The sequence below is a fragment of the Amaranthus tricolor genome, chromosome 4, assembly GCF_026212465.1.
Source record: "Amaranthus tricolor cultivar Red isolate AtriRed21 chromosome 4, ASM2621246v1, whole genome shotgun sequence".
In the NCBI taxonomy this organism is placed as follows: Eukaryota; Viridiplantae; Streptophyta; class Magnoliopsida; order Caryophyllales; family Amaranthaceae; genus Amaranthus; species Amaranthus tricolor.
In genome coordinates, this window is record NC_080050.1 from 30,823,769 (window position 1) to 30,848,757 (window position 24,989).

Here is a 24,989-nt window from a genome sequence, read left to right on the forward strand (position 1 = left end):
ACATATTAACAAAAATTCTAACATAAAAAAAAATCTTAAATATAATAGCATTTCTATTGTAACACATAAAAATAATACTTAATATCAATAGAATATGATATTTTTCACCAACTTTCTAAACATGTTCAAAAGTTACTAATTAAAATACTAAAAATACTTTTAACATAAACATACTTAAATAATCTTAATCATAATTTCATTAAACTAATTTCTCACTTAAACATACTCAACATATTGCATACTTTGCATATTATAAAGTAAATATAATGTAAAAATTCCATATAAAGAGTCGGGTAAGAAGTTATACCATACTAACACCAAAGAAAATTAGTAATATGATCCTCCAAGTTCCAAAATTATGATCTTTCAAGTACCCAAAAGAATACTCAACTATGCTCGCAAGAAAAATGATAATTCAAGTTATTAAGGTGATGCATTAAGCTCCTTCTTGGTTTTCTTCAACTAATTAATAGATTAGAGAATTAGTAATTGATATAATGAAGTGAAATTAGGAGAAAATGGAAGAAAAGTGGATGACTTAATTCCTTAATACTACACAATTAGAATGATATATTTTGGGTGAGTTTTGTTTTAATTTTGCAAGGTAGAATGTTAGGAAAATAGCTAGTATATAAAGAAGATATTTATGGGACAAGATCTTATAATATTTGGATAAAAAAATAAAAAGAATCATAGCTCCATAGCTTACCCATAACCATCCAACATGATGGTAAGGATGAAGTTTGATTTCTTTTCAAACTTACTTTACTTATATAAGTAAATAAGTAATAAAAAGAATATAGGTAGGTTTTGACTAATAGATTTAGGTAATTATGATTATTTTAAGTGCAAAACTAGCTTAAAACCTTAATTAAAGTTATTAATAAAAATATACTAGGAGTAGTTTAAAATAATTTAAATAAAAGTGTTAAAGTCGTTAAAATAATCGTTAACGAAAATAATTAAGATAGGAATTTTTAAACGTATAGTTTTCGTAAACCAAAAGTTAATTGAATGATTTTGAATTTTTTTCTTATAGAAATTAATTATAGAAACTTTTGGACTAAAAAATTATTTAGAAATAATAAAAATTTAAAATTTCATATTCGGAGTAGTTTAAGAAATCGAGCAAGTATTAGGAATTGAAAGAAAATTAAAAAATTAAATAACTTGAAAATCGAATTGGAAATTAAATCAGAAATTGAATCAATAAATATATAGTTAGTTGGAATATAAGATTTATAAATTAGATGAAGTTGGAGATTAAAAATCGAGAATTAGGAATTAAATTGAAGGAATTAAAAATTAGTTGAAAATGATTAAAATTAGGAATTTCAAGTCTGTTACAGTCCTCCTTCATCAACTCATTAAAGGACGTCTTGGTCAGGTTAGGAAGCTTGCCTAGAAAAAGTGAGAATCGATGGCGACTTTTGTGCTCAATAACAACTTTGTGTGCACAAGGGATTTGTGTGTTTATGAAGCAACCTTTCATTCTTTTTATTCCAGGCATACTCTCTGGCAGCAACTTCCAAAATGATTTCCAGTAGTCCGTAATCGATATTACATCCGAACAGATCAGGCTCGAAAAATCAGACTGGGCACAAATCCTGCCAGTCCCAATGCGAGTCTTTTTTATGTGAGGTTGCGCATCACATTCTACCATTAAAATACATTTGAGCGGAAGTTTGCATTTTGACATCACTCATGCCGATTTTAGAGATTACTATTCGTAGCTATTACAACCCAAAAAACTGTACCTAAACTATTGACAAGAGCCGCTGTAATTAGACATTACAATATGTACATTTTGCACATTTCTCATCTAGTGTAAAGAAAAACCTGTATACTAAGAGACACGCTACGCCTAGACAACCAGCACAGGCTGGCAATAAAAAGCAGTCAAAGTCGTAATGGATTCCACGAAATGATCAGATACTTCTCGACAAAGTCCCAAAAGATTAGCACACTCAAGCACGCCTTCAAATAGATAGCTTCAGGTAAAAATGTAGCGAATTGGGTGGTTAAAAGTGTTAAGTTAGATTCAAGTCAGGTCGAGCGCAACTTTTACACTTCAATAGCCAGGATTGACGGTGCACCTTTTAGCTGTAACATATGTGCTCTGAGGCTACAATCTTTGACCTGTATTCCGTGCAAAAAATAAGTAACATAAGTAGCCAACTTTGTTGAGCAAAGCAAGAAGCTAGCGCTGTAATAAGTAGGTGGCTTAATAAATTATTGACAAAGATAATGGAACAAAGCATAGGGTCTGAGTTTGCCATTCATGCACCTCGTCAATGTTACTCAAAATGCAGACACGAGATACCGACTTCAACAAGACAATAAGTATGTACTCTTCCCTTTGTTCCTATGAGTGTGCTACTGACAGTGACACCAACTATTATTGAGCACCAGGTGCACAAGACACTCTGTGAAAACGGGTGGCAAAGCTATCCTAGATAAAACCAAAGACTAAAAATACTAACATTCAGGCTGTCGAGCTACCATGATTCGATACTTCTCAGATGGGACTAGTCAATGCTATTAACTGACAAGAACAGAGGATACTACCTCTGTCCCTTATAATTAACACCTCTAGATAAAGGTGGGTGGAAGAAATAACTTAATGAGATTAAAAGAGAGAATGATTATGTGAGGAGATTTTAAAAGACCCTTGGTGTGTATAAGGAAATTGTGCAAAATGAGAGGGACAACCTTAAACGGAATGTGGGTGCAAATTATACAGGAGTCGGACAGAGTGGAATTGTTGGTTCACTTTAGTAGATGATTCAGTAAAGCGTCCCTTTTTTAATAGCTGTCTTTACCACTAAGAAGCACATAAACCTATACCAGCAAACTGAGTTGTCAAAGGCATAATTAAGACAATTCAGAGAAAGTAGATAGGTGTCATTAGAGACGAAGACAATCCATGAGGCCTCAATTGTGCATCCACAAAACTGGCAGACAAGATGTAGCATGAATGGGAAGATATGATTGCAGAAAAGAATGTAGGCCAATAGGCATAAAAGGCAGTGTGATGGGATCAAAAACACTGATTAAAATGAGAAGTTGCAAATGAAACTAATATAGGCAGCCACACCTACTCCAGTTGGAGAAAAGTGGTGAAACGATTGGTGCCGAGGGAGGAGAGAGAGAGTGGACAAGAAAATGACAAGGCTACAAAGAAAAAAAAAGGAGAAAAAAATGTCTACGATTGAGATACCTTACTGACAAGATGACCAAACTAACTTTTGAGTCAACACTTGAACAGCTCACCACAGACCTGCCTCTGAATTTTAATACATGAAGGGTATCATCGACTAACCAAATGACATTCCATTGATGACAGGAATGTTAAATCAGACAGTTAATAATTTCAACTAACAGAAGGAATGCTGGATCAGAAGTTCCAAATGCTACCACCAAAAAATGGTAAGTCATAAAAAATCAAGACAAACAACACTTTTTACAGAACCAGAACCATGCTAAAATCACCCAAGTCAATTACAACATCTACATTAGATTTAGAGACACAAATCATGTGTTTACCTGCATGGCTACCAACATTGACAGGATGTCTTTGCATTCATTGAGGAAAGCTTGCTCCTTTAAGGTAACACTAGCAACCTCTGTAGCCAAAGAGTTTACTTCCTCAACCTGTGAATCACAACAATGAAAACAAATCAAAAGAAGCTGAAAAATATAAGCTATTTCAAACAGAAAACTAGCCAAATCTTTTTTTTTGTCCAATTCAGGAATCAGTGATGAAAGCACAAATCACAATCCATGGATCAGATGAGTGCACTAGATACTTTTCTCAATCCAAATCCTAGAACCGAATTTCCATTCAACATTTTTTTGATTATTTTAAATAGAAAGATTTTTGTAAAGAAAAACTCTTACATTCGGAAATTGTCATATATTTTTACCGAATTATTTGATTTAGGTATAAAAAACTTTCATTCCAAAAAGGGTTTTTAATCAGGAGCAAAAAGATTTACAGTTTCCATTCCCAAAACTCCAATCCTTTTTGAAAACACCAAAATTGGTTAACAGAATATTTACATAAAACCGCTTGCCTAATATTAGAGAAGTGTCTTTATTGCTCACTCATAAGTAGAGCTTATTGATCTACCGCAAACTATTTACAAGTAGTAGCTTCACTCATTATATATCACTATGTGGTAATCCCTCAGAGCAAACAATCCAACCCAGAAGACTACAGTCAATGATAAAAAGTGGGGCATGGTAAGGGGAGTTAGTGAAATTACTTTCTCCAATAGACAACATATTGAAGAAGCCATAGCATGCATTACATCTGCAGCAGAGCATATAGCGTCTTTTACATCGTGAATATCAGCCTGAAAAAACAATTTTAGGGGTTTTAGTCAAGCTAAGGTTTGCAATGTCTTAAACCAAAAAAAAAAAAATTATTTAAGAAATTATGACACTTACCTTTGCCCCACCAATAAGCGGCAGGCAAATTGTACTGGCCTTGAACGACTCAATGGCACCATATAATGAACTACAATGTTCTGTGACCATAAGTGCCCATTCTTCCAAGTATAACATCTGCTCGCAAAGAAGCACACAACGAACAAACAATTTTTCAACATCAGGAACCTAATAAAACTATAGTACTTTAGTTACCAATGTTACATTACGACAACGTTTCATTACTCCAATGCCATTAGGTGGCTCCCACCTAGGGTGGGGTTTGGGAAGGTCAGGTGTACATAGTCTTACCCTTGTTAATGATAGAACTAACAAGAGGTTGTTTCTGATCGACCCTTGGTAATTATAGTGCTTTAGTTACCAAAAAGAAAAAACTACTTTACAACATAATTGGCTTTGCAATGGTGCCAAACACTCAAGTTTCAAGACATAAAAAAAAAATGCACAAACTGAAATGATATAAAAAACTACAGATATATCCAACCAAAAACAAGGGTGGGAGAGGCACCTTTTAAAAATCCAGTACAGTAGCATATTGTAACGGAAGTTGTACATCATTGTTATTAAAAATTGCATAAATTACAGTAAAATAAGTTATGCATCTGCTTATTTGACCAAAAGGAAAACAGCCGGAGACGTCTCTCAAGCCAAGCCCATTAAAACTTAATTAAACTAGAAAATGATAATGGGCTGACCAAACTAGGGATAGTCCCTCAAAGAGACCGTCTCTCACAAGAATTATTGAAAGGAAAAAGGGTAGCCTATAAAATGATTGACTTTCGAATACTGTCAAAATCTCAAGCATTCAAGACTTGGAGACTATCAAAATGCACAAACTGAAATGATCCCAAACAATACACATATGTTCCACCAAAATCATAAAAAAAAAAATGGAAATAGCAACAGAGATCAGATGTGTAGCTGACATGTTGCTAGAAAGCAACACAAATCATACCTCTCACTTCATAGAAATTGCATAACTTATCATATCAACCACAAACTAAACATTATCCTCAGATATAAATGCATTCCATTAACCGTTTGGTTGCCAGACTAGCCACACAAAAGATTTGTTCCTACGACTCATCAATCAGTCAAATTTGGGATAACGATCCAAGACAAGCCCACACATTACTGCAAATTTTAGATCTCCGATGGGGGAGAAAGGTTGTCTCATTGAGCAGAACCAAAACTGAGTTTTACTTAAATATCTTTAGAAGGCAGGGCAAGGAAAAAAATATATGAATGACAGGGCCGCTGAGTCTTACTTCCCCCTTCAAAATAGACACAAGCTTCATATTCTGCTTCAACCACTGCAGCTCCTTCCTTTTAGAAGAGACTGTGTCACGCAAATCTGAAGTTGCTTTCCATGCATTGTAAAGACTCCTCTGGTACATAAAAAAGGCATTTCGACAAAGTAAGAGGTGATCCAAAGAGCTTCCATAGTTAGGTAAATAAGTTAAATACTAGAACCATATAATGAAACAAACTACAATACAAAGGCTTATATAGCATCAGGCACAATCCAGATTCATTGCCAAGGATCACAAGAACAAGGTCTATGATTGCAATTTAAAAATAAGTTGATAGTGGCAAGCCGTAAGCGACACTCATCGGCATACCCCTTTAATTCTCATCCCCTTAGGAAATGTGGAAAATACATTCCCTTTCTCGTCTCACAAAATCTTATGCATAAAACGAGATATTAAAAACACAAGGACTTGAGCAGGACTGCCGACCAAGCAGCGGCTCACATATCCCAAATGGCGACTTATGTGAATTGGTGAAATAATGACTGATGAACTGCAATATATTTATCTTCAAAATGGTATCTTTATTTAAGTGTTTTCAATACTAATATCTTAAATCAACTGCGTAGATGAAAGTTTCCAATATGCGTTTATGAACAGGTTGATCAAGAACATATCAACATATTGTCACAAGTTCATACTGCATAGGATAAAATCAAAGTGACCTATTGCATCGTTGTTTGAATGCCAAGGTCTAACATAGGCAATGAATCGATCTAACATTTTCATCTTGCAGGTAATCTCGTGTTTCAAGTTGTAGATATTGTTAATCGATCCTGATTTCTTAGGTTCAATAGATGTGTTATCACACAATGATGCTTGCTACAAAAGCTCAATCGAAAATAATTTTACCCTTGTTATCACTAACAATCAACAAGGCTAAGATGCGCACATGTGACCCCAAATCCCGTCTATATGGGAGCTATAAATTGCATTGGCGTAATGAAATGTTGTTGAGAGATCCCAAATGGTTAGAGCTATAAACAATAAAATTTCAAACTTTGGTTGAACCCTCATGACGATGAAACTAAAAAAATCTTACCTCTGCATTGAATTTCTGAATGGAAAAGGAAGACTCTACTCTAGCATTGACAAACCGCCACTGTAACTGCCTATTATGCAAGATACGCAGTAAATGTGCATCACCAAGACGGCTATCACTCACTCGCACTCTTCTAACATCTGCCCCAAAGCAAAGAACTGATGGCATGCTGTTCATAGCATTAGCAGATGAGGCTGCAATAGCTTGTCGCACCCTGGAAGGACTAGCCATTCGTCCCATCCCACTACAGGAAATGTTTTCTGATGCCAGAGAAGTTCCAAGTTTATTTGGTGATGCGGGCCTCAATGAAGTTCCTAGTATACCAGGTGATTGTGGCCGTAAGGATGACCCTACCTTACTTGGCGAAGCAGGCCGCAAAGACGATCCCACCTTACTTGGTGATGCTGACCGCAATGAAGCTCCTGGTTTTCCTGGAGTTGAAGGCCGTAATGATGCTCCTGGTTTCCCTGGTGCTGCAGGCTGCAATGATGCTCCTGGTTTCCCTGGTGATGCAGGCCGGAATGATGTTCCTAATTTCCCTGGCGATGCACACCGCAAAGATGCCCCAGATATAGCAGGTGAAGCAGGCCGCAAAGATGCCCCCAGTTTGGCAGGTGAAGCTGGCCGCAAAGATGCCCCAGGTTTAGCAGGTGAAGCAGGCCGCAAAGATGTCCCCGATTTAGCAGGTGAAGCAGGCCGCAAAGATGCCCCCGATTTAGCAGGTGAAGCAGGCCGCAAAGATGCCCCCGATTTAGCAGGTGAAGCAGGCCGCAAAGATGCCCCCGATTTAGCAGGTGAAGCAGGCCGCAAAGATGCCCCCGATTCCGCAGGTGACGCAGGCCGCAAAAATGCCCCCGAGTTAGAAGAAGACGCAGGCCGCAAAGATGCCCCCAATTTAGAAGGTGATGCAGGACGCAAAGATGCCCCCGATTTAGCAGGTGATGCAGGCGGCAACGATGACACTAGCTTTGCTGGTGAGGCAGGCTGCAACGATGTACCCAATGAACCCTTGGATGTAGAGTGCAAAGATGTCCTTATATGGCCTGGAGAGGAAGGCCTCAAAGACCCAGGAAGAGAAGATGAAAAACCTCTATTACTCACAGCTCTTCTCGGAGATGCCCCTGGACTACCAGTCACTAACGCCTTCGATGGGATGAGTTTAGGAGGAACTGATCCTTTCAACAAATTGCTTCTAGCAACAGGAGAACCCGGGTCAGGTACACGTTTTGACCGAGAACTATTGGCCTCATGCCAAAGTTTAGCAGTAACCACAATATTCCGAGCTCCACCTTTACTACGACGAACACTGGCATTACTATTACTATCTTGAGAACCAGAGTTACACTCAGACGACACACTTTCCCTATCAGAAACAGCTGATTCAGAACCCAAACTAGACCCACCATTAAAGCAGCTGGCATTATCATCCCCAATAACCTTTACTTTATCATCTTTGCACATACTTGTATTCAATTTACAATTCCCAATCAAAGATTCTCGTAAATCCCTAACTACTTTCGTTGTAGATCCATTAATTAATTTCTTCCCCTCCAAACCCCCCAAATCCACACTTCTAGTCAAAGAACTTACAGGGGGTCGAGACCTACCTGGCCATGGATGAAGATGCTGCTGCTGCTGCTGCTGCTCAACCAATCTAGCATTTCCGCCACTCGGCCTCAGCAAATTCTGCTTCCTATCAGGAGTAGGAGTAGCTGCCCTTCTTACACTTGCAACAGGAGAAGGCAATGGTTTCGTAGATTTCTTGGCCGTACCTTGGAAGGAAACTGACATGCTTTTAGACGAAGATATGAGTAATTTGGCGGCATCTGACTGCAACCGCGAAGGATTCGTCGCCGGAGTGGCAGGAGCTGTTGTATTGATCCTGGAAGGGAGGGGAGAAGGACATCGGCGGCGAGAAGAAGGGGAAAAGTAGGAAGAATTGGAGAAAGTTGAAGAAGATGAACCAGATGTTGAAGACGAAGAAGATATTGACAAATAACGAGAAGAAACTTCCCGAGATTTGGGACGCCGATCAAAACCTGTAATGCTGCCATCATTGCTCTTGTTCTTGTTGCTAATATCTCCCTCAGAAGGCAACAATGGAGGTCTTTTAGGATTTGATTGAGACCTTAAATTCTTAAGATTATTAGGTGTTGTGGATGTTGCTACTACCATTATCGACCTTCTTCTCTAAATCGAAGCATCAAGAAAAACCCTAATTCGCAAATCACAATGTAGAATAAAAAAATCAATTGCTGAAACTACGAAATTTGTTGATTACGTCAAAAAATTGAAATCACGGCTAATAATGGAAACAGAGAAATTAGGGGTTGATTTGTGAGTGGTTAAATTGTGCGAAATATTCCAGTTTCCGTTACAATAAAAATGAGAGAAACTTTTGAAAATTGCAATTCGAAATTGGAATTCGTGAATTTGAAATCCTCAATAAATTCATAGAATTGAGAATTAAATTTATTACAGTATCAGATTTAGGATTTAGGAATCAGGAATTAAGAATTAGGATTTAGGGATTTGGGGATTCAGGAGGAGTTGAAGAATATGTGTCAGATGTTAGTGAGAAATTTGAAAGTTGTAAGAGACATTGTTGCGGTTAGGTGAGAAGATGACTATCACGCGCGTGTTTTGGAAGGTGGGGATTGGAACTGCCGTTGCAAACAAGGTATTCTTATTTCAATGCCCACTCCCATTTTGCACATTTTTTACCGAGAAACTCACGTGACTCATTACTCCTATACCCTAGTATCATTCACTAGAAACAAATTCGCACCGGCCGTGTTGTTAAGGTTTTAAAAATAAATAAATTTATATTTAAATATCACATTTTAAAATACATTAAGAAATATCTTATAATTTCAATCGATGTTTAGACATTATAATTATTGCATTATTTACGTTACTACAGTAATGTTTTGCTATCTCAATCACGACTCTTATGCATAATTTAAACTATAATGACTATTACTTTAGCTTTTTGAATCATTGTGAGTATTCTCCATTGGTCACTTCGTTTTGTTGATTATGTTTGGAATGTTTTTATACTAGAGAGTAAAAACAACTTTTAATGGATATGTAAGAGTATATGTGGGTTTGATTTTATTAAATTCATCTCAACTTACAGTATTTTAATGTATACTCCCTTCAATTTTTTGAAATTGTCTTAATTTTTTATTTGGAAAGTTCACTTTAATTGTCCTATTTCTATTGTAGAACATAATTTTTAGACCAAATTGTCCTTATATCATTTATGTAATTACCAAACATTCATATTATTTTACTAAACTATATTATTTAACCCCCCAATACTCACTACATCACATGGGTATAATGGTCCCCTCCACTTTCTTAATACTTTTTAGGAAAAATATTTATTGATACTGAAATTTGAATTATGTTTTGAAAACTGTAAAAAAATACAAAAAATAAAAAAAATAAAAAAGCAAATGCTACTAATAAATAAAATAGATGGAGTAAATTCTTCTCAACCTACGAATTTAAATACCATCCAATTTCTAACAAGCTAAATGTGGATCTATGAATCCATAAACATAAAAATTAAAGAAAATATAGTTTAAAGGAAATATTACAGAGGTTATAATAAATAACTGTAATTTGTGAATAAGATTTAACAGGGTAAGAATTTTGTGATTTTAATAAATCTTTTTTGATTTTGTTTATTTTATTAAGTATTTATTTCGACTGAATTTCGTAACATGTGGTCAATTAGGATGATCATCACATTTGTTGTTTTTTTTTAAATGTCATTATGTTGTAAAATATCGTAAAATTAACAAGAAAAACTTCTCATTTGTCTACCACGTGGAAAAATCGAAAAGTCAAAATAACCATATAAATCAAAAAAAAGTTTGTCTACCACATAGAAAAACAGAAAATTCTAAATTATTACACAAAATTTCCCTGAATTCATTCTCTCTTTTGTCTCATTTACGTATTTCTTTAATCTACTCGTATCATTGTAGCAGTCAATATAGAAGAGTAAGTGAAAATTTCATGATAGATATGTGAATAAAATATGATTATGAAATTGTGGCATTTGCTATAGAGGTTTGTAAAAGTGAGCATATAATCCAATTAGAATATCTTAAAATTTAAATATTGGTAAATGCAATATGACTTTTGTAAAAAAAAAAAAAGCCAAATATCTGAATTTTCAATCACAAAAATTTTAAAAAAATGGCATAATTGCTATTTTTTGATGAGTTTTTTCACATTTTGATTGTGCAACAATGTTATGTGTAAATACATATAAAATGATTTGAGAACAATTTTTATGGTTAATTCATTGCTTATCTAATATGTGTGGAATTTATTATTATGAGCTTGAACTTCAAAGTGAATTTCAATAAACTCAAAATCCTATCTTTTTTACGGCTTGTTTAGTAGGTGGTAATAAACAGTAGTAAAAAAATGAAAATTAGTATCATTTTGATTGAAAATTTTTTTGGCTACGTTAATGGCTATACTTGTCCAACTTCAATCATCTTATTTTGTTCATAAAATTCATTTCAATGCATTATCAAGAGTGTGTAAATCCAGACCGAAACCGGTTAAGACCGAACCAAACCGGACCGATTGCAGGCTTTGGGTCTTACTTATTCTTCATTCTAACATACATCATGAAATCAGATTCGAAAACATCATTCACAAAATTTATATCACAAATTCTTGTGAAAGACGGTCTCTATGAGAGACTATCTCTAATTGGACTGGCCCATTATATATTTTTTTAAATATTATAAGTAGGCATAAAGAATGATATAAGTAGACAATTAAGATATTGAAAGTAGGCATTGAGAATACGGAAAGTAAGCATTAAGGATAATGTAAGTAGGCATTAAGAATACGGTAAGTAGGCATTAATCTTTAATAGGTTGGACCTGAGATACGTCTCTCAAATAGACGGTCTCTCAAGAGACTAGCTGTTTAATGAATTCAATAATTACATTAAGACTCACACACTCAAACTAACTCTCTAGAGATTGATTACGATGTTCACCCATATGGAGTTACCTCACACATAAATACACTTGCTCACTTTAAGGATTATAGATTCATAAACAATGTGTTTGTCATCATTTTTATACTTTTTTTTTACCATAAAAGTATAAGAACCACTTGCTCGATCGAGCAGAATCAAAAGTAATTCCCTGCCGCTCATATTTATTACTCAATCAAGCCATCCTAATGCTCAGCCTAACAACGATACTTCTTCATATTTTTCCCTATTATCTTGCACCAAGTTCTTGGCACGTGAGTTCCTTTGCTTCCTTTAACACTTCTCTCATCAATGCAAGACATAGCTTGCCCCACCTGATTTCTGATATACGGTAAACACTACAATCCATGGTATGATTTGGTGCTTGACTAAACACATGTTGCCCATCATAGGAAGCATGTACAACGGTGAAGCGAATACACAATAAGATAAATTATATCGTTGGTGAAGAGGACATGTGTATTGTGGTCATTAGTTTGAAGATATAATTTTTGATAAGGCCTTTTTAGAAAGTTTTCTAGAAAAATGAATATGTGGCGGTTCGACGAAAAACGTATAATATCATACTCAAGCGAATCATTTGGATCTTATGGATCTAACAATAATCTTTCTCTTATTCCTTCTCATATCCTTACCCATCTTTATACTAAACAAATAGTAACAATACTAGGACTAAGCAATATTAACATTCGTATTCTTTATACATTTTTTCTATTTCATTTCAGCTCATGGCCTGACTCGACAAGTTACGACCTTCTAATTGATACAAATGGTCATGTGTAGGCTATGTTCACCATTTTTTAAAATGACATAACACATGACTCACTGACACGACATAATAGACCATATATTTTATAACAAATTTTAGTTTCTTAAACAAACACCTGTGTGAATCGTACGACTCACGTACTTGTGTCATGTCATATGCCATTATTTAAATATGGCTGGTACGATACGATACAATACTATTTGCTACCTATAGCCGCTATGACATAACTTAGACACAATCCATGCCTACTACACACACTACTACTTCAATAAACTATTATTGTAGATGTAGTAGTCTTGTGAAGTCATCTTAAACAAACAATTAATAAATGACTTATCAAATCCCTCAAAATGAATAACCTAAGATCCTAATTGTCATTAATTAGGGGTATCAAAAAGACCCTAATCCCTCACTAACACTATAAGCACTTGTATTAAGTTATCACCAAAAGTGTAAAAAGATTACCCTATAAAGGCTAGACAAACGGCCTGAATCCTTGATTGCGCCGTTCAAAGCATACCCCACATTTCACACCTACAATCATCACTCTCTTTTCTCAAGCTCCATTTTAATGGCGGATCATCAAACATCCTATTCTCTTATCTTCTTCCCTCTTCCCCACATCAATCCCTACCATTCTTGAGCTTTTTCAAATATCCATCTTCTCTTTCCCTTTATCTATTCTCTACTTTCTTTCTTTATCTTTTTTTCATACTGTTTTTTCTTCTGATTACTTTATTTTATGCTGTAAACTGGCCCCATTTGAACCAAAAGCAGAGAAAATAAACAACAAAGTTATCACAGTTTCCCATTTGCTTGCTTCTCTCTAACGGCATTCTCTTCTTCCTTCTTCTGAGCTCTCCTATTCTTACTCCTCACTATCCCACTCACTTTCTCCTCATTTTTCACCAACTGAATAGGAGTAGGAGAGTAGAAAAGTATGCACTGAAAAACCAGTTATAGTTTGTTCATTCATTCAATAACCATTTGTTGCAATATCGTTACAAAAAGCAGGAACAATTATTGCATGATTTGGGGTTTTTTAGCTTTATTTTTCTAGATTTTTAGTGTTTGAGAAGACGGAAAAGGTTGAAGGAATGGAGAGAAAACAGGGTTTTTTCCAAACCCAGTTATAGTTCATCCATTCAAACATTCGTTCAACTCCTAGTTCTTGCAAAATCTCTACAAAGAAGCAGAACCAATTATTACTTGATTTAGGATTTTTCTGATTTTATTTTTGTACTTACTTTTATACTTTTTAGGGTTTGAGAATGGAGAGAAAACATGGGTTTTTCCAAACTCTAAAAGAGGAAGTAGTTCGAGGATTATCCCCAGGAAAATCAAGGTCTAGAAGTCCAGCTAGAAGTGGGTCTCCCATGACAAGTCTTCTCCGACGTCGGAAAAACCACCATAAGCACATCCCAGAAGTTTTGATTGCGAGATCCGGTAGTTTAAGGCCACCGGAAATGCTGTCCCCTTTGAGAGAAGGACCTGACCAGTGCAGTGCACGTGATGAGAGAGAAGACGGAGGTTGGGCACATTGGATGAAGCGTAACCCATCTGTTTCTGGGTCTTCATCTTCTTCATCTTCTGGTGCTTGTAAGAGGTCGGATCTGAGACTTTTGCTCGGTGTCTTGGGTGCGCCACTTGCTCCGGTGCACGTTAGCGCTAATGACCCTCTTCCTCATCTCAGCATCAAGGATACCCCAATTGTAAGTTTTCACAATTATTTAATTTAATTTAATCTGTCTTTTTCATTTGCATGTTCTTTTATCTTTGAATTTTATTTTTGAAATTAAAATTTCTTGAATTTTTATGGCTTCTGATCTATTTGTTGTTCTGTATCATGAATCATGTTGGAGTAGTGGGTTTGAACTTTTTTGTTATTGATTTGTGTTATTGGTAAATGTAGAGAAATGGAATAAAATTAATCAGTTGTTTAATTCCCACAAACAATGTCTACAAATAATGGTAAAATTTTTTATATTGTTGTTTTTAATCCTATTCATGGAAGAATTGACATGTTAATCTTTCATTATGAAGATTATGTTAAAGTTCAAAATTGTTTTATAGTTGATTATGAAGTAAATGACATGTTAACCTTGATTATGAAGTACTTGTGCTAAGTTCAAAATCTTTATATTTAGTTGGTTGTGTAATGTAGAAGTATTTGTCATTACTTATTCCACAATCTCATGGAGTTTGGATTGTTACTTACGAACGGTTGATCGCAACATGTCATTACTCCAATTTAGCTTCTGCTTAAGCGGGGTTTAGGATTTATTTGAGATAATGTAGTTAGTTTTTCCATTCTTGTATAAGACGGTCTCATCGTGAGACGTGCCTCATACTTGGGTTAAATAGCCCAATAATAGGAACTTTTAGCTTATGGGTTTTTTGTTTTGTTGTCGATGGTTTCGTACAAGACGGGCTGTTTAAACATAGGCATTGGAAATAGCTCCTTGAAATTGTCGGGGTGTCATTTGTCAAATATACTCAACATGGAAATGTGGGAAAGGGGGGACTAGTTTTTTGTATTGTTGTTCATGGGGTTATCTGTTAACATCTATCCTTCCATTGAGTGGACTGTACCATACTTGACCTTTGCAACTTGTAACTTGTAAGGTCTTTGCTTAGGGACCAAGTGGGAGTTGGGTTGTAATTTCATCATGAGAAAATGATTTATTTTCTTTTTGACTATTATGTGCATATTCCCTATATTTTTTCCTATGTTTTCATGTGTACCAGTTAGTCAGCTAATTAGCTATTGTATTTGAGATAGTCTTTGTGTTAGGTGAGGAATGTTTTTCCACATTTAGGTAAGTTGCTTTGTAGGATGTAGACATGTAGTTTAGGTAATTGGACATGCAATAAGCAGCGTGTAGTTCGCTCGCTTGTTCAAGAATCAAACTGTGTTTGGTGGTTTGGAGTATGTCTTTTTCGACATTGATTGTTTTATCAAGTTTTTTGGCGTGCCATGTTCGGATTGAGACCTCTCGACTCTCGTCATCGTTCTATGCATGTGATTCTATTGTTGATATGTAATATCCTTTTTGTTTTTACTATTTTTAGTGCAGAATGTACAATTATATATTTTCAAGATGACTGGTCAGGTGTCAATGTCCTTACTTTGAACTATGTATGATTCGTGTTGAAAATGGGGCTCACTTTCTATTTTTGGAAAGCCCTTAAAGGGCAAATGATGGTGGGGCAGATTGGGCTATGGCTATATTTCTCGGACTCTTCATTTTGCTTCGCGTACCCGTGTCCAACCCTTGATTCTCGGACATTGGTATGGCATTTAGTCACTTCATTTTAGGTGTAGAATTGAATATTTAGACATATCCGACATTTGGACACGTACCAGTATCCAACATTAGTACCCGAGTCCAAGTAACATAGGGCTATGGTTAGTTTCTTTTTTATATGTGTTTCAGGGAGTATCGAAATATTAGGTGTTTGATCCGGTTATTTTTTGCAGGAGACTTCATCAGCTCAGTATATCCTGCAGCAATACACAGCTGCTTCTGGGGGGTTGAAGCTCCAAAACTCTATCCATAATGCATACGCCATGGGAAAACTGAAGATGCTAGCTTCTGATATCGAGACTCCTAGCAAGGTTATCAAAAACCGAAACTCCTCTAAGTCTGCAGAGTCTGGTGGTTTTGTGTTGTGGCAGATGAATCCCGATATGTGGTATGTTGAGCTTGCACTCGGTGGTAGCAAGGTTCATGCTGGTTGTAATGGAAACATGGTTTGGAGGCACACTCCTTGGCTTGGTGCTCATGCTGCTAAAGGGCCTGTTAGACCCCTACGTCGTGCACTTCAGGTGAGTCTGTCGCTATCTAATCTTATCCTGTTCAATAAAACATGCTTGTCTCTAAATATATCGGCTCCTTTTAACCACAGGGCCTTGATCCAAGAACGACTGCTGCAATGTTTGCTGATGCACGATGCATTGGCGAGAAGAAGATCAACGGTGAAGACTGCTTCATCCTGAAACTATGTGCTGATCCCAAGACGTTGAAGGCCAGGAGTGAAGGGCCAGCGGAGATCATACGACATGTTCTGTTCGGTTACTTCAGTCAGAAGAGTGGGCTTCTTGTGCACATCGAAGATTCACATTTGACCCGCATTCAGTCTAATGGAGGAGATGCCGTGTATTGGGAGACCACTATTAACTCATGTCTTGATGATTACAGGCCTGTCGAAGGAATCATGATAGCTCATTCAGGCCGTTCGGTGGTAACCCTCTTCAGATTCGGAGAAACAGCAATGAGCCACACTAAGACGAGGATGGAAGAAGCTTGGTCAATCGAAGAAGTAGCTTTCAACGTCCCTGGCTTGTCTATCGACTGTTTTATCCCCCCTGCTGAGGTTAGGTATAGCTCGGTTGGCGACTCGTGTGAGCTCCCACATGGCGAGAGGTTAAGAACGATGTCAGCTACGGCAGCAGCATATCGTGCTAAAGTTGCTTCGATGGACCGAACATACGAGAACAACATGGGCAACATTGCTTGGCAGATGGACAGTATGCATGTCTGACAATGGAGGCTTAACTCAGGGAATTCTTCGCCACAGATAGTAGACGACAGGGTAGCTAGATTTGTAGGCATAGTAATCGACAAATCGTAAGGTCTTTTTAGCTTACATTTTCCATCGGATACTTTTGTTGCCATTGAATCTGTAAATAGGCAGTGATTCACAAGAGGGGGGTAGTTTTTACAAAATGGGGCTCCGAATGTTTTCGTGTTTATGGTGCTCGTGTTTGCACCCACTGGCCGTCCATGGGAGGGGTAATCTGATGGACAGCCGGGCTGGCCAGTCGTCTGTGACGGGTTTCATGTGGATCTTTAATCTGATGGATTCTGCATTTTAGTACTTACATTTGATGGTATCAAAGGATCATCCATCTCAATTGATGATGATATATCTTGTTCATCTTTGTGAGTTTCTCTTGCACTAGTAAGGAGAAATTTCCCCTGAGAAGCTCTAATTTTATAATTTTTAGAAATCCACTGATATTATTTGTTTGACGTTAAGAGATTTTTAATATCTTATGAATTTAAATTTTCTACGATTTTTTGGAAATAGTAGTGAAACTTGAACCTTAATCTTTTATGAGAAAAGTAGTGCATATTTTGACTATGAAAAAATTTATATTCTTAAATTTCACAATTTTTTTTTTGTTAAAAAAAGCAAAATTCTAAATAGAGGAATTAAAAAAATTTAATAAATTTTTTTATATGCAAATAAATGACCTTAATTTGTCTCGTAGTACTTGTATAAAGTGATGTTTTAGTTACATTAATTTATCGAGGTTTGTCTTTTATAGTGGAACGCTAGCAATAAAGATTAGTCCAAATTAAAACAAGTAATTGGCCAGCCAACAAATTCTCTTATAAAAATTAACTAATATTGATTTTCAACGTTACGTACAATTCTTCCAAGAAAATAGACTATTACATAAGAAATATTAAATTAATTAATAAAGAATATATTAATAAATAATAAAATGCAAACAAGTAGAAGAAGACAAAGTTTAAAATAAGTGTGAAATGGGGACCTACTCCCTCAATCTCTATTAAATTTTATCCATTATCCTTGCAATATTTTGTTTTGGATAGAGTTTCTTTAATTTTTTTCTATATATTTTTTAATTTCTCTCGGTTTTAGTTTTACCCATGCAAATTTAATAATCTTACTAATTTTTTAATATTTGTGTCAATTATGCATAAATTTTTATTAATTTTAAATTTTTTTAGCACAAGATATGCATGGGGAGGACCAAAGGGGCAATGAAAATCGATTCAAAGATAAAAAGTAATGTCTATTTCAATGAAAATAAAACCGATTCTTCTTAATCTTAAATGAGTTAAATCTTATTAATGAATTTTGAATACCAAATAGAGGAGAATATATTAAATGAAAATTAAAAATGATAAGTTAATGCTAACAAACGCCCCCGGGTATACAATAACAAGAATAATAATATATCCAAAAGAATAAATTACAAAATAAAAGATAAAAATAATATATATACTTGGACACATTGATGATAAATTCCAAATATATGATATATTAGGTAATGCAATTAAAACTTATAGTATAATTAAAAGTTTAGAATATTTGCTAGTTTACAATTTAAAATTAATTTTATTGTAAATATATTACATCAATAAAATAATATATTACATTAATATGTTAGCAACTTGCAAGATTATGGATGGGATGCTGTTTCAAATATGTCCAGATCTATCCCCAAATCCCATCTCTGCTCATGAGTCATGAGCTAGGTTAGGATCCACTTTGGTAACAATTTGAAAGAAGGAATAACTAGTACAATCTTTAGCCATGTGAATACAAGCTGCGGCTTGGGAACCGGACTTTAAAGAAACAACACGAGTTCAATATAAAATGTTTCGGGTGTTTTCAATGTAGAATGGTATGAATTGTTTCACGAATTAAGACTTACAATTGGCTTCGTTTTCACAAACCGAACAGCCAGAATGTCCTCATAATTAAAACTGAAATTTCCCATCTAAAACGGAACATATCATGAAGCTTCATCCCTTGCCACATTGTTGTCGCCATTTTTAGCATTGTCTTAGACATGCTTGAATGACCACATATTTGAGGCGGACAGGGCATTACAATGAGAGTCGAGCTTTGAATGTTGAAACGTGTTACAAGTGATACATTAGAAGACTAATAATTACACCAATCTTAATATAGTATTCGTATAACGGGCCAGGAAAGGTGGTAGGATATAGGAGTACTAGCATGGATATCAATATTTCAAGAAATTTACACCCTAAAACAGGTAAAACTCGGGATACACTGAAGTCCGGTGTTTTCACTAGCCAATACGTACACAACGTAAACCAGCAATATCCACCCTTTACCAGGTTGCCATCTTGGAAGTATAAAAATCTCCTCCTGCTAAATGATTAAAAACTAGCAGACGAGAAATTTAGAAGGTAACTTTAACATGAAATCTTGCCGTGGCCCCTAGCATGTCAAACTTTACAAATGTTTTCGCGAATGATATAACTGCTACAATTGATAAATATGGCTGTGCTCTTCTCCCTATATTGCACGCAATACAAACAACACTGCACACAAAGATATTGCAGAATTAAGTATTTATGTTCATGTAACAGAACAGTATTATAATTTATAGTCACCATTGAAAGAAGGGCATGTGAGAACACTCATCACTCACCATAGTGCAAAAATAAGATCATGTTCACGATGGCAAGGGTTAACAAAAGCCAATAAATTCAGAAAAGTGATGGCAAGGGTTAACAAGGGCCAATAAGTTCATATAAGTTTGAATAAGGGTTGCCCAGGTTCAATTCATAAACACAATGAGATCATTTGAATTGTCCAATTTCAAACCACAACAAGCAGAAATTCAGATAGCGTAAATAGCATCAAGAAATTTAGATAAGTTCAAAAGAGCCATATAAATGATATAAGCCCTAGTGAGTTTCAGCCAGTGTCTAATAGGTGAAACTAAAAGAAGGATAGAATAATAAACAAAAAAGAAAAAAACATATAAACACTTGAAATGGAGCACTCGGGCATATTCAACCTGAACGCCTTGAGAGAGTTCATGAAACATTGATAGCTCAATCTTCCAAAACCCAAGCTAAACATGGATGCAAACACAATGAAGGATAAACTTTCTTGCAGCAAAATTTACCACTAGAACACTGTAAAAGAAATAAAACTAATAAGATACACTGAATCTAAAAGTTGCACCTTTAGGTAGTCAGATTATAAAATTCCCAACTTCAGACAAATCTTTACTTGGAGGACCTTAACCTATTGCGACTAGTTGAAGAGGTACAATGGCACAAGCCAAGCTATTATCAGTCCTTTTCTTTATGAAATTATAAACTTTAATTTAAAAAATCAAATTGTAATTTAAAACAAAAAATTAAAACTGCAAAATCCTCCCCTACTCTCGTCATTATAGCTGCACCCTTGCAACCCTCACCTTGCCGAAAAAACTACTTCACCCAACCGATTTTTCACCCTCATCCCATAAAAAGTACCCCCTAACCAAAAAAATACTCAACCTAATTTTCTACGAAAAAGCACCCACCGCAACTATATGATTTGTTAATACTTAATAATTGGTATAGAAAGTGTAAAACCATTTGGTGACTTACAAAAGTGGAGCAAATTCTACCCAATTTGATTACTTGACCGCAAAAAAATGATACTGAACATTGCCTAAACGGTAAGGTCGAATTGCTTCTAGACAATGAGAAATGATATGGAAAATTGCCCAAGTTGTAAGGTCATTGTAGGGGAATATATAGTCACCCAACACAAACTCCTAGTTGTTGATGGTCACATGCAATCAAGCTTGCGCAAGAGTAATTCAAAGACAAGGAAATATCAAATGGAGGAACCTTAAAAAAGGAGAATCTAGAAGTTTTGTCAATAAATTTGTTAAAGAACCTGATTGGATGAGAATGCAGATTCAACATGAACAATCATGAAGAATTGTAACATTCCAGTGACCAAGGGCATTCTGGACAAAGCAAAGGGTAGTATGCTAGTGAATAAAGTCCAAACGTGGTGTAAAGAATACAATTTAGCTTTAGAAATGCGTAGGAACGAGGAACACACTATAAAATACAAGTAAGCAAAAAACTAAGGCTAGTCACTCTAAAGAAAGGAGAAATATTTTATAGGATGACAAAAAGGAGACAAGTTACATAGTGAAAAACCTCGGGCGCGATCCAAAACAACGTTAGTGGCTAATGCAAATGATTAGCAATTTTCTCAAATTTCAACACTCAACTTATATTGCGGTCGCAATAAGCTCAATACCCTTTAGAATGTGGTCATAATGCATGAATGCGTACATTGAAAGAAGTATATTAGTGGGTTCATTCAACTATGTCATCAATAAACAAGTGAGCACTCTTATCCAAGACAAAGAGATCAAAGATTAACATATTTATGAGTAAAGTTTCATTATTATGAAAATGACAAGGTACGTATCATGAAATTTTACACTACAAAACATTTTCATTACTACCATTTAGTACTAACTACCAAAAGGACCATTAAGGTTATGAGCCAAATCATGAAGTAATAGCAGACGGTGTTAATGCCATAATAAGCAATTTTGAGAACCATTGTTAGGACGATCAACCATGAAAGCTATCCATCTAATATGACTACAAATGGAGTACTACATGCAAACTGAGTAAAGAAAAAGGATAATTAATCTTAATTATTTGAAGCATGCATATGATAAGGTACAAAGAAAAATACTTTGGTGCATTATAGAAAAGAAAAGTATGCAACACAAATATATCAATATAACCCAAGATATGTACTAGAAAGTTCAACTAAATGTCACAAAATATGGAGGAGCAACTTAAGATTTCCCAACAAAAATTAATCCACAATAAGGTTTTGTTTTGAGCCATTTCGTGTTTGCTTGGGTCCTAGATGAAACAACAAGAACTATATAGAGAAAAGTTCCAAGATGCATAATTTGATTGGTCAATGCTAAGCTAAAAAATGTAAAGGCAATCATTATAATCAAAAGGGTTTAGACTAAGTCAAAGTATGATAGAGTATATGACAATCCATTTTGGCATGCATGATAAGAGAGATCCAACTAATTCTGAAATATAAAAAGCGGCTTCCTTCCAAAATAAAAGGGATCGCAGACATGAAAATTTTAGATTTAGGTAGAAGAGACACAACGGAAAGTAATTAATGTAATTCAGCCATTGCCTCTTTATGCTAAGGATATAGGCAAGATGAAAGTATGAAACACAAAATCATGCAAGAGTACACTCACCAATGGACAGAAGTAGAAGAGCAGTCCAGAAGGTAAGCTGCACAGGGCGACTATATTGCACTTGATACTGAGACCTCTGCCACATTCTCTGAGCAGCACCATACCAACCATATAGTTGCTTGTTACAGCAATCATCACCAGTGTTCAGGCAACTTTTACTTTTTTCACAACATGCACTCATTCCCTTTTAGGTTAAACAATAAAAAACAAAACAATAATATTAGAACCAAATCATAAGAAGTGAAGAATGTGCCCAAATTTATACTTCAATTCTAACCTGACTTGGTTGTTGAGGCCTCAATAACGCAATGTCATCATCCTGCAGTTGTTCTCCAGCCTTCCATTTCCTAAAACAATTCTTGGGCAAAATTAATTTGGGGGTAGACTCCATAGCAGCACTTATTAAGCCCGAGTAACTTGGGACTCTACGAGGACGTGGCTCAGCCCATGTCTTGGTAGAATCGCGTTTATTTTCATCATCATAGACAGATATATCCCATGAGCTTATGTCAGCACTAGCACTAGCAGTTCTTCGATGCCCAGGTGATTTTACATATTTACCTTCTATTAGGTGCAACCCTGAAGCATAAGACTTGTTTTTCAACGTACTATTTTCAGGCTTTGCACTCCTATAAGGATTAGCCAGTTCATCACCATCACGAACAACTCTAATGTCCAATTTTTCATTGGAGACGGTAGGCCCAGCGAGGAACAAAGCAAACTCATCTCGTTCTCCTTCATCAAGGCGCACCCATTGAGTCTGTGTCTTGCTATCAGAAGTTGAAATTTCCTGCCACATATTCTCAACTACAGAAACTTTCTCCTCCATTGCAAGAATGAACTGATGGTGCCTATCTATGGCTTCATCGGCAGAATGTTTCTTGTAACTAGCTTTCACAGCTCGCTCAAACTCCTCTAGCTACATCATGAAAGACCAACTAATATCATGACCACCATGTCAAGGAAACATTAACGGCCTTTGTAAGATCAACATTTTAAACAATGTCCCAATGCTCCACTAAAAGTTCTTACTGCAAATAATGTTACTACTTCCCATTACCATGGGCATAGTCAAGTTATAATATGATTACTTAGAAAAGTTTGAGATAAAATCTTTTGGACAAATGGTTTTTACAAAGAAGTGAAATTCGAGCATCATTATATACTCCAAAGCTGTGATCGCACTAAAAATCTTTAAACAGCAATAGCACAATAAGTCAAAGCTTGGTTACAACTAATATTTCACAAAAGATAATTCAAAAAGTTTTCAAATAAAAATTAGAATAAAGTATATACTCACACTCATATATAGCCAAAATAAAATAACCCAACTGCCTCAATGCAAGTTAACAGAAATAAAAGAGGCAACACAACAGTGGGGACAATGCAAATATTTTGTCCACAGATGCCATGAAATTGATTAAAAGAGGAGCATATCAATTCCAAAACCTTAATCCCAACTATACGAGGTCGGTTACATGAACCAAGGCAATACAGGAGCAGAAACAATGCAGGAAATTTTCAGGTACAAAGAAAAGCTTTATTATATAAGGGGAACAATAAATAGTTTAAGTTATACTCTAAAACCCATGATAAGAACATAATGAATGTAATCAAAGAGAGCAAGAGACCTGCCATTTGGCTGTGCCAAGAGCTGCGCGTAAATCCCTCTGAAGCTCTTCTAAATTCCACCTATAAGAAGTGTCCTTTACAGCATGTATCCATGTTCTATACGAAGACTCCATCCTTCCAAGACAAAAAAGACAAGAATTTCAAACTTAAAAGAGATCAAATCACAATTCAGCCACTAAACAATAATCCATTACAATTCACCTGAATCATATAATGACATTCTCTTATCAATCATAAAAACACTAACTAAAGAATCATAATATATGATTAAAATTTCAGGCCACTTTCGATCAACGTAACCTATCAACTAATTTGATTCAAATATAAACACTTTATGAAAAATTAACACTGAACAATAAATTTCAACAATCGGCAATCCCTAGTTAAAATATGACACTCAAATATGAAATTAAAATGAGTTTAACACAGAAGATACCTATCAGCTGATTCTTGAACTTCTTCAGCAGCAGAGAAGAATGGATCCTTCTCCCACCGATCAAAATGCATAGCCATTTGAATTTTCTCCTTTCTATATTCTTCAATCCACAAATTCACGAAATATTCCACAAAATTAAACACTAAATTAGAAAACCCTGATTATAATCCGCAATTCCCATCATAACCCATAATAATTTAGTTTTTCAAAGAGTGAAAAATCGAGAATAAAGATCAAAATATTGAAATCATTAGATCCAAAATTAGAAAAATAATCGGGTGGAGAATGGAAGAGTGGAGAAAATTCTACTACCGACGAGATCAGAGAAGGGTAAGAACGAAGGTGCGGCAATGTGGGAGAGAGACGTACATTGAGGTTAGTGGGCTCTCCTGGTTTGGAGAATCCAAATAAAATTGGGGAAAACTCAATGTATGGGGTTGGACGGTTGGTATGTCGTTATTAGAAGTTAATTCAA

At 35.5% G+C, this 24,989-nt stretch overlaps 3 protein-coding genes across 4 annotated transcripts; 1 reads left to right on the top strand and 2 right to left on the bottom strand.

Annotated features, from left to right (window-relative positions):
• Positions 1-1,114: 1,114 nt before the first annotated feature.
• On the bottom strand, positions 1,115-9,429 carry LOC130810506 (QWRF motif-containing protein 2-like). Its single transcript, XM_057676597.1, has 6 exons — positions 6,805-9,429; positions 5,721-5,840; positions 4,453-4,569; positions 4,269-4,358; positions 3,547-3,654; positions 1,115-2,139 (listed from the first exon to the last, which is right to left on the bottom strand). Exons 1-6 carry the CDS (start codon positions 8,977-8,979, stop codon positions 2,065-2,067), a joined length of 2,685 nt encoding a protein of 894 aa, XP_057532580.1. The 5' UTR covers positions 8,980-9,429; the 3' UTR covers positions 1,115-2,064.
• A 3,375-nt stretch (positions 9,430-12,804) lies between these two features.
• Positions 12,805-17,650, top strand: LOC130810596 (uncharacterized). Its single transcript, XM_057676713.1, has 3 exons — positions 12,805-14,320; positions 16,090-16,437; positions 16,518-17,650. Exons 1-3 carry the CDS (start codon positions 13,880-13,882, stop codon positions 17,151-17,153), a joined length of 1,425 nt encoding a protein of 474 aa, XP_057532696.1. The 5' UTR covers positions 12,805-13,879; the 3' UTR covers positions 17,154-17,650.
• A 1,811-nt stretch (positions 17,651-19,461) lies between these two features.
• On the bottom strand, positions 19,462-24,947 carry LOC130810522 (uncharacterized). 2 transcript variants are annotated; one of them, XM_057676620.1, is made up of 6 exons: positions 24,827-24,947; positions 24,515-24,614; positions 24,078-24,192; positions 22,724-23,365; positions 22,447-22,630; positions 19,462-19,723 (listed from the first exon to the last, which is right to left on the bottom strand). In XM_057676620.1, the coding sequence occupies exons 2-6, from the start codon at positions 24,589-24,591 to the stop codon at positions 19,698-19,700; spliced, it is 1,044 nt and encodes a 347-aa protein (XP_057532603.1). In that variant the 5' UTR covers positions 24,592-24,614; positions 24,827-24,947; the 3' UTR covers positions 19,462-19,697. The 2 variants fall into 2 exon arrangements, with proteins under 2 accessions (XP_057532603.1, XP_057532604.1); XM_057676621.1 differs by lacking the exons at positions 24,515-24,614; positions 24,827-24,947 and having other exon boundaries at positions 24,082-24,192.
• Positions 24,948-24,989: the final 42 nt, after the last annotated feature.